At 42.7% G+C, this 10,604-nt stretch overlaps 1 protein-coding gene across 1 annotated transcript; it reads left to right on the forward strand.

The window, feature by feature from the left end:
* Positions 1–12: 12 nt before the first annotated feature.
* Positions 13–9,576, forward strand: LOC140711957 (endogenous retrovirus group K member 19 Rec protein-like). The gene is made up of 4 exons (XM_073017219.1): positions 13–35; positions 388–450; positions 7,448–7,585; positions 8,970–9,576. Exons 1-4 carry the CDS (start codon positions 13–15, stop codon positions 9,025–9,027), a joined length of 282 nt encoding a protein of 93 aa, XP_072873320.1. The 3' UTR covers positions 9,028–9,576.
* Positions 9,577–10,604: the final 1,028 nt, after the last annotated feature.

The raw sequence follows: 10,604 nt of genomic DNA on the forward strand, positions 1-10,604 counted from the left end.
TGTGGGTTCGTGATGACTAGTCTTCAGTCTCGACGGTAAGGTCTCTGGGTACACGTTTTCCGACTCTCCCTTCTTTTCAGATTTGTCGATTGGTATTATTCCAGGGTTATTATGGGACAATCACAGTCTAAACACCAGGCGTATCTGTCTTTTATTAAACTTCTTCTTCAACAGGGTGGAATCAAGGCTGATTCCAATAACCTTATTCTCTTTTTTCAGACTATTGAAAAGCATAGTACTTGGTTCCGTGGCAAAGGTTCTATGGGCCTGTTAGACTGGGATAGAGTTGGCCCCACTCTCCACCAACTCATGAGAGATGCTGTTTTACTCCCTATTTCTGTTTGGACTGACTGGGCTCTTATTCATGTTGCTTCACTTCCTTTTCAGTCTGGTGATCCTTTTCAACTGCCGCAAGTTAACGCGGATGGTGAACCACTCCCTTTACCTCAGGTAGCTGACCCCCCTACTATCCTCCTTCTGATGATGAGGAAGAATTCAATCTCTCCTTGTTTTCTCCCCAAGGGGAGGAACGTGGTGATGATCCCCTCCCTCCACCTCCTATCTTGGAACCTGTATATGTTAACTCTTCTACTAAGCCGTTGCCCTCTCTGACAGAGGAGGACGTGTGGCATTCATCTGAATGGCCTGTTTCTCATTCCTCTTGTCCTTTTGGACTCTCCCCTCTTCTAAGCCTACTGTTTGTTTCAACACTCCGGGACCCCTTCTTTCGGAGGCTTGGAATCCTGCTTCCTGCCAATCCACGTCCCGGCGCCCTCGCTCTCCTTCTCTTCTTTCCTCTGCCCCTGCTAGACCTGTCCGCACTTCTATTCAGGAGGTGATGGGTAGTTCTAGGGCTTCTGGTGGTTTGCATGCCTGGCAGTTCCCCATAGCTGTAGCCCCTAAGTCTGAGAGTGCAGGAGGTGGGGCAAAGGTACTGCTAAAGGCCGGCGACATTTTGAACCTTTCTCTTTGCAACTCCTTAAAGATTTTAAAGCTGCTTGTGATCAATATGGACCGAATTCTCCTTATGTTAAAACTGTTCTATATTATCTTACTACTGAAAAACAGCTTGTTCCTATGATTGGAATTTCCTAGCTCGTGCTTCTCTTGCCCCTTCTCAATTCCTACAATTTAAGACATGGTGGTCAGAAGAGGCCATGATTCAAGCTTCTACAAATTCTGAAAATGGTACTGAAGGGTCTTATGATATGCTTATGGGTTCTAGTGATTTGTGGAATACTCCTGCTCGACAGTTGGAATATGATCAACGTATTTTAACTCAGGTTACTCAAGTGTGTTTATGAGCATGGGAATGTATTCAAGATGCAGGCAAGGCCCCTTTACCTTTTAGTGCTATTAAACAAGGTCCTTCTGAACCCTATCCTGATTTTGCAACCCAACTCACAGATGCTGCTGAAAAGGCTATTTCTGATACTAGAGCAAGAGATGTGGTTATCCAATTTACAGCGTTTGAAAATGCTAACACTGAGTGTCAGGCTGCCATACGACCTAAGACTCAAAACGTACCTGATGATGGTATAATTCCTTCCTACGTTAGAGCCTGTGATGGTATTGGTTCTGAAACTCATAAAACTGTGCTCGTGGCTCAAGCCATGACTTCGTCCTTAAAAGCGGCTGCTGTTATTCCTAATGTTCCTACAACGGGTGTGCCCAATACTTTTCCTGGTACTTGCTATAAATGTGGGGGAGTAGGACACTTTAAAAAATCTTGTCCTTTACTTAATGCTAATCCCCAACAACCCACTCCACTAACTCCAAATTTACAGAAAGCACCTGCTACTACTTGCCCATGATGTAAAAAAGGTAAACGTTGGATGAATTCTTGTCGATCTAAATTTGATATTAGTGGTAATCTGTTGCCTCCTTTAAACGTGGCCAACACTGTTTCTAATCCCATTTCTTTTCAGGGAAACTGGGGGAGGGGCCAGCCTTGAGCCCCGATTGGGATTTCAGGGTCTGGTTTCCCCCTCCCTGTGGCTACCTCTATAACTGCACCAGCAATGCCGCAGACTCAAGTACAAACAGTGCCACAGGCATTACCTCAACTTCAATACCCACAACCCAGTGCGAATTACCCCCTCCTCTTGTCCCAGTACAATGCCTGTCCGCCTCCACCACAGGAAGGGGCTCAGTAGACTTATGTAGTACTCTCCCTCTGTCTTTACTCCCTGAAGAACAACCCGTCCTTGCTCCTGCTGGAGTTAAAGGGCCTTTACCTAAAGGTCATATTGGCTTAATTCTTGGCAGAGCTTCATTAACCTTAAAAGGTGTAATCATACTGGCGTTATCCATGCCAACACTACAGATGAAATTTGGTTATTTCTACCAAATCTCCCATTTTCATTGAACCAGAACACATTGCTCAACTACTACTTGTCCCTGCACTGTGCCCCTCTGCAGACTCTGCTACTCGCACAGGAGCATAGGAAATACCTTTAAACAAAACAAAGCTGCTTATTGGGTTAATGCTATTTCTTCTCTTCATCCCACCTGTACTATTAAAATTTCCCAAAAAAGTTTGAAGGTTTAGTCGACACTGGGGCTGATGTTTCTATAATTGCTGCTAATCAGTGGCCTTCCTCTTGGCCAAAACAGCCCTCTTCAACTAATTTAGTGGGAGTTGGAACGTCATCTGCTGTATACCAATTGGCACTATTCAACCTTTTATCACTCCAATTCCCAGGAATTCATAGGGACATGATTTACTGCAACAATGGGGAGCTGAAATATCTATCCCTTTCTCAAATTATAGTGAAGCTAGCAAAAACATAATGTATAAAGTGAATTTTGTTCCTGGAAAAGGATTGGGAGTTAATGGAGAGGGAATTAAAGAGCCCTTGGAACCCTCCCCAAAACTTAATAAATCAAGACTTGGATACCCTTTATTAGGTGCAGTCACTGCTGAGCCTTCCCCACCAATCCCTTTACAATGGATGTGTGCGTCACCTGTTTGGGTAGAGCAGTGGCCACTCTCCAAACACAAGTTGCAGGCTTTAATTGAAATTGTTAATGATTTACTACAAGCAAACACTATCGAGCCCTCCTTGTCTCCATGGAACTCGCCTGTGTTTGTTGTACAAAAAAAGTCAGGAAAATGGAGGATGGTAACAGACTTAAGAGCTGTTAATGCAGTTATTAAACCTACGGGGGCGTTACAACCTGGTATGTCCTCCCCCTCCATGATTCCTAAGGAATGGCCTTTAATTTTCATTGACCTTAAGGAGTGCTGTTTTCATATTCCTTTGGACAAGTCAGACTGTGAAAATTTGCTTTCACTATACCTTCCATTAGCAATTCAGCTCCCACAGCTAGATATCGATGGAAAGTTTTACCTCAAGGAATGATTAACAGTCCTACTATTTGTCAGTTGTTTGTTGGTACTGTGTTACAACCTATCCAACAGACTTTTAAAAATAATTACATTCTTCATTATGTGGATGATATACTGATTGCTGCCCCCACTAAAGATGAATTAATTCAATGTTTTACCTCTTTAAAATTAGCTGTTGCCAATGCAGGACTCCACATTTCTCCTGCTAAAATTCAACAAGCCAATCCAAAGGAGTTGTCTACGCCTCACATACAACTAAACTTGGCATTGCTCACGTTAAATTTTTTCAATATTCCTAAATCCGGTTCTGTTACTGCTGCCTAAAAACATTTTTCTGGTAACTGTCCCACGGTAAACCAAGGAAGGGAAGTGTGGTGGAAAGACGTTCAATCTAATATATGATCAAAATATTCTATTTTAACGTGGGGAAGAGGCTATGCTTGTGTTTCCCCAGGTGAACATCAATCTCCTGCTTGGATTCCTGCTAGACACCTGAAATTGCATCCTGAAAATGCATGCAACAACGAGACAGATAAATTTGCTGAAAAAGAGCCACAGCAGAAAGCAACTAACACATCCCATCGTCAAAAAGAAGAAAATGACCACGCTAACTCCTTGACAACAGACAATCCCGTCAGCCATCCTGAACAACTTGTCTCCAGCGATCCAGGTCCGGCTCAACTTCTGCCTCCTCCTGATGATACTGATCCTTCTACCCTCTGTCACCCCACAGACTGTTAAAAACTATACATATTGAGCCTATATTCCTTTTCCTCCTCTTATTCGAGCCATGACATGGATGGACGCTCCTATGGAGTTCTATGTTAATGATTGTATTTGGATGCCTGGTTCTGTAGATGACCATTGTCCTGCCCAACCCTCAGAAGAAGGAACCCCTTTCAGTATCACTTTAGGTTGTAGGTATCCACCTTTGTGCCTGGGACCCTAATGGATGTCTCTCATTAGATATTCAAACTTGGACAGTCACACTACTCTCTGGTCACTCTGTCCCTCCTTTAGGACACTTGGTATCAGGGCTCTCAGTAAAACCTCTAAGACAGATCAAAACAGGAATTGCTGATTACATTCACACATCCCAATATAAGCCTTTAGGATCTACGTGTCCTCTCAACTTGTCTTCAAATGCTGACAAAGTAATATGGAAGGATTGTGTTAGTCCAGAAGAAACTGTGTTATTTAATTCTTCTCACCACACCATTGTTGATTGGGCTCCTAAAGGTCATATGACTAATGATTGCTCTCAAGGTCACAGAGATTGTCAACATTTTCTCTATGATATTACCTATCAAAAAAGCAGTGACAACCCTCCCCTATTATATCATAGATTTAACTCCTGTTTTCCTTTTAAGTGAAAAGGGGCAGGGGTTGCCCCTCCAAAGTCAAGGCTCGTTGTTCCCCACTTAGAACCTCAACATTCAGAATTATGGAGATTAACCATAGCTATGACTGGTATGAGAGTTTGGGCTGGAGAAAGTGTTATAAGTAAATACACCTTGTCACCTCAAAAACTAAGATAACAGATTGATTTACACTACTATTTCCACACAGCCAAAAATATCACTATGGCCATCATCAAAAGGTCAATTCAAAGATGGGATAGTAAAGATTATGAAGACTTATACCCCGCTGTTGCTAATGTCCCCCCACCACCTCTCATAAAACCTATTCCCTCCAACCCACATTCACAAAAAAGAGTGCCATCCCAAAATACACATACTATCTATATGGAGTCTAACAAAAAAATACCACTGAAAAGTTGTGTTAAACCATCATATATGTTATTAGTAGGAAATATGCATATTAGTTCAAAAACCAACATAATTACCTGTGTTAATTGTTACTTGTATACTTGTATTGACTCATCCTTTAATCAATATCATAGTATTTTAATAGTTGGAGCCAGAGAAGGTATTTGGCTCCCTGTAGTCTTACATAGGCCTTGAGAATCTTCCCCTTCTATCCATGTTATTATTAATATTCTACAGAAATTTCTTAAAAGGAGTAAACAATTTATTTTTACATTAATTGCTGTAATAATGGGCTTGATTGCTGTTACTGCGACTGCTGCTTCTGCTGGAGTTGCATGACATCAATCTATTCAAACTGCTCATTTTGTGGATAAATGGCAAAAAATTCTACTTGGATGTGGAATTCTCACTCAGGTATTGATCAAAAATTGGCCAATCAAATTAATGATCTAAGACAAACTGTTATATGGATGGGATACAGAATTATGAGTTTAGAACATACATTACAAATGCAATGTGGTTGGAATACTTCTGATTTTTGTATAACTCCTTCCAATATAATGAGTCTGTTCACAATTGGGAATTAGTAAAACGCCATTTACAAGGAAGTGAAGATAATTTAAGTTTAGACATAAGCAGGCTAAAAGAACAGATTTTTGAGGCCTCTCCAGCACACTTAACTGTTTTATCCCGTGCTGAAGCTTTAGACGGTATCTCTGAGGGGTTATCTAATCTCAACCCCGTTCAATGGGTAAAATCTTTGGGAGGATTCACTATCGTTAATTTTGTTCTGTGCATAATTTGTGCCATTGGTTTATTGTTCATGTGTAAAATTGGAAAAAAAAAGGCCGAGTGCGGTGGCTCAAGCCTGTAATCCCAGCACTTTGGGAGGCCGAGACGGGCGGATCACGAGGTCAGGAGATCGAAACCATCCTTGCTAACCCGGTGAAACCCCGTCTCTACAAAAAAATACAAAAAAAAACTAGCTGGGCGAGGTGGCGGGCGCCTGTAGTCCCAGCTGCTCAGGAGACTGAGGCAGGAGAATGGCGTGAACCCGGGAGGCGGAGCTTGCAGTGAGCTGAGATCTGGCCACTGCACTCCAGCCTGGGTGACAGAGCGAGACTCCGTCTCAAAAAAAAAAAAAAAAAAAAAAAAAAAAAAAAAAAAAAAAAAAAAAATTGGAAAAAAAAATCTTCAATCCAATTGTAATGAGTGCCAAGCTATGGCTCATTTAAATCAGAGAAAAGGGGGTGATATAGGGAGACCCCCTGAAACTATTGCTATGGAATAAAAGATGAAATGCTTCTGATTTATTGTAAATACAAAATTGCATGCAGGATTGTGTACAGACAATGCCAGGTTGGACTGCCAGAATGAGCCAACAGTGCCTGATGTCCTTCCCCCTGCAGAGAGCCTATGAATGGATGTGCAGTCAGGGAGGTTTCACATCACCAAGATTCCTATCCCAGAAAAGCAGATGTTCATAGCTCTGGGAATGAAATGCGACCCTTGTGGAATGCGCCTATAAATGGACATATGGGGGCGCCTGTCCATATGGATAAGATAGGGCTATAAACGCCCTCATCTTGCCACAGCTCTTCTAGGCCTCTTTAGGGTTAAGGCATACTCCCTTCTGAGAATTTCTGGTCTAACCGGTTGTCTAGACTCACGTCCTGTTTCTATGGATTGTTTGTAACCAGCTTTTGCTGCAAGTGTTACTGCTGATTAATATCTAGCTAATCATAGGTTATGGAAAGAGTGTGTTTCTATTTCAAGGCTCTGTTAGAAATTACTGATGCACACACACACACAATATTGTAAATTCTTATCTCTATATACTGTACTTCTGCATACAGATGTTATGTTAAAGAATTACTTCATCCCCATGTGACCATCTCACCTCATAATCAAATGACCCTAAATCCCTCACTAACCTACCCCCACCTCACTAAACTTAATAATAAATGCTGGTATATCCAGTGCATTGGCGGCACTGTGGGACTAGAGGCGGTGACCCCCCGGACCCAGCTTTCACTATCTTGTGTGTGTCCATTATTTCTCAAACTGCCGATCCACCTGGGAACAAAGAAAAAGCCCCGCTGCATTGCAGGTTGCTGGCCAGATCCTGCAACAGACTACGACCTCTGCAGAACAACATCTTACTGGTAAAAAGAACAGCCCACATGATGGAAAACTGATCTGGTGGAAAGACAATAAACATAAGACATGGGAAGTAGGGAAGGTGGTAACGTCGGAGCGAGGTTTTGCTTGTTTTTCACCAGAAGAAAATCAGCTTCCTGTTGGGATACCCACTGGAAATTTGAAGTTCTACAGTGAACCCATCGGAGATGCAAAGAAAAGCGCCTCCACGGAGATGGAGACACCACAATCGAGCACCATTGACTCACAAGATGAACAAAATGGTGATGTCAGAGGAACAGATGAAGTTGCCATCCACCAAGAAAGTGGAGCCCAACTTGGGTGTAATTAAAGAAGCTGACACAGTTAGCTAAAAAAAAGCCTAGAGAACACAAAAGTGACACAAACTCCAGAGAATATGCTGCTTGCAGCTTTGATGATTGTATCAGCGGTGGTCAGTCTCCCCATGCCTGCAGGAACAGCTGCAGCTAATTATACCTACCAGGCCTATGTGCCTTTCCCGCCCTTAATTCGGGCCGTCACATGGATGGATAATCCTATTGAAGTATATGTCAGTAATAGTGTTGGGTACCTGGCCCCACAGATGACTGTTGCTCTGCTAAACCTGAGGAAGAAGGAATGATGATAAATTTTTCCACTGGGTATCCTCCTATTTGCCTAGGGAGAGCACCAGGATGTTTAAAGTCTGCAATCCAAAATTGGTTGGTAGAAGCACCTACTGTCAGCACCACCAGTAGATTTACTTATCACACGGTAAGTGGAATGTCACTCAGGCCACAGGTAAATTATTTACAGGACTTTTCTCATCAAAGATCATTAAAATTTAGGCCAAAGGAAAGCCTTGCCACAAAGAAATTCCCAAAGGATCAAAAGGCACAAAAGTTGTAGTTGGAGAAGAATGTGTGGCTGATAGTGCGGTGATATTACAAAACAATGAATTCGGAACTATTAGAGATTGGGCACCCCGAGGTCAATTCTACTACAATTGCACAGGACAAACTCAATCATGCCCCAGTACATGATTGAGAGACGACAGGAAGGCACGGGGACCCACCGTCAGAGGCCTTGCCATCCATCCATATTTTGTCTGAAGATTTAAAAGACATTTTAAATAGATCCAAAGGTTCATTTTTACTTGAATTGCAATTATTATGGGATTAATTGCAGTCACAGCTACGGCCGCTGTGGCAGGAGTTGCATTGCACTCTTCTGTTCAGACAGTAAACTTTGTTAACGATTGGCAAAAGAATTCTAAGAGATTGTGGAATTCACAATCTGTTATTGATCAAAAATTGGCAAATCAAATTAATGATCTTGAACAAACTGTCATTTGGATGGGAGATAAGCTCATGAGCTTAGAACGTCCTTTCCAGTTACAGTGCGACTGGAATATGTCAGATTTTTGCATTACACCCCGAGTTTATAATGAGTCCGAGCATCACTGGGACATAATTGGACGCCATCTACAAGGAAGAGAAGATAATCTCACTTTAGACATTTCCAAATTAAAAGAATAAATTTTTGAAGCATCAAAAACCCATTTAAATTTGGTAGCAGGAACTGAGGCAACTGCGGGAGTTGCTGATGGCCTCACAAATTTTAACCCTGTCACTTGGGTTAAGATCATCGGAAGTTCTACTATTGTAAATTTCATATTAATCCTTGTGTGCCTGTTCTGTCTGTTGTTTGTCTGCAGGTGTACCCAGCAGCTCCGAAGAGACAGCGACCACTGAGAACCGGCCATGATGACGATGGCGGTTTTGTCGAAAAGACAAGGGGGAAATGTGGGGAAAAGAAAGAGAGATCAGACTGTTACTGTGTCTATGTAGAAACCTTAACGTCTCTACTTGGGAACGCTGATCCCATTTCTTTGGAGTTGATTATTCCAGGTGGCTTTCTTCAAGCGTTGTGTTCATTAACTCTATACTTAATCATATAGTTTAAATTTTATTATTTACTGCTGATATCAGTTTCTGTCGGATTGTAGGAGCCTCACCAGAGAGGGCACCTGTCGCCATGTTGTAAAACTCACACTTGTCTAAAAGACATGGGTTAGGGTTTTTCCCCCTCCCTCAAGATGAAGCTAGTTAGCTGACACAGATGGTCACCTCCATTACCAAGTAGAGCCAGGATGAACTATGTGTGACCAAGCGTGTTGTCAAGTCCTCTTCCCTGAGGACTGATTAGTGTTTATCTTGAAAACATGTACTTAATGGGTTGTACAGAACAGTGAAGTTTCTTTCTCTCTTTTCAACCTCTTAGCTGTTTGCCTCTATTTCCCCATCACATTCTGGTCTAAGGCTTATTTATTAATAAAATGGTTTTCATTTCTTTCTCTGTTATCGTCATGGAGATGATTTCTCATTTGGGAGAAGAGTTTTTAGTTTTCAATTATACTTTTAACATTTAAAAAGCGAAGTAAAGCGTATTTCTTGGGCCAGGCATGTTGGCTCACGCCTGTAATCCCAGCACTTTGGGAAGCCGAGACAGGTAAATAACTTGAAGTGAGGAGTTTGAGACCGGCCTGGTCAACATGGTGAAACCCCGTCTCTACCAAAAATACAAAAATTAGCCGGGCTTGGTGGCGCGGGCCTTTAAGGCCAGCTGCTCCCGAGGCTGAGGCAGGAGAATCGCTTGAACCCAGGAGGCAAAGGCTGCATTGAGTGGAGATCTCGCCACGGCACTCCAGCCTGGGAGACAGAGAAATACTCTGTCTCAAAACAAACAAACAAACAAAACAAAAAAACAGAAAAAGCAAAAAGTAAATAATAATTAAAAAAAGAAAGTAATCGATGTCTTCGACAAATGTGCCAGGACAACTAAGTGGTTATCCACATGGAAAAGAATAATGTTGGATCCCTTTGTCACACCATCAAAAATTTTATTTAAAAAAGTTGTGTGTGTGTGTGTGTGTGTGTTTTTAAAGAGAGAGAGACGAGGAAGGTAGACCTGCGGTAGTGGGAGTCACTTGTCGCCCAGGCTGGGTTGGAACCTCAGGCTCAGCGATTCTCCCGCCGCTGCTTCCTGAGTAGCTGGGACCTCAGGCTCCCGCCCCCACGCCTCTGCTGTGTTTAAGCAGCAGGTGGTGACCTCACTCTTCCCCGGCCTGAGCACTCCCTCCGGCACCCCAGGCGGTGGCTTTAGAGAAGTCCTTGAAGCTGAGCACAGGGTGGACTCTCCCTCTCAAGTGAACGGACAATAGAAAGGGAGAGGATATCTATTCTGTTCTGTGGGCCGTCAGCGTGATATCGTACGTGCCGCCCAGGCAGGGCTTTGCATTTCACATTCTAGTTTGCATCCCCGTTCCAGACAATTCCAGAGTT

Source organism: Chlorocebus sabaeus, chromosome 6, assembly GCF_047675955.1.
Source record: "Chlorocebus sabaeus isolate Y175 chromosome 6, mChlSab1.0.hap1, whole genome shotgun sequence".
Classification (NCBI taxonomy): domain Eukaryota; kingdom Metazoa; phylum Chordata; class Mammalia; order Primates; family Cercopithecidae; genus Chlorocebus; species Chlorocebus sabaeus.

What these genes read in the sequence shown, in the direction of transcription:
- LOC140711957 (XM_073017219.1), top strand. Translation starts at nt 13, where the DNA reads ATGACTAGTCTTCAGTCTCGACG. An exon ending in ACTAGTCTTCAGTCTCGACG is followed by an intron (nt 36 to 387) that starts GTAAGGTCTCTG and finishes CTTCCTTTTCAG; the next exon opens with TCTGGTGATCCTTTTCAACT. An exon ending in AAGTTGCCATCCACCAAGAA is followed by an intron (nt 7,586 to 8,969) that starts AGTGGAGCCCAA and finishes TGTCTGTTGTTT; the next exon opens with GTCTGCAGGTGTACCCAGCA.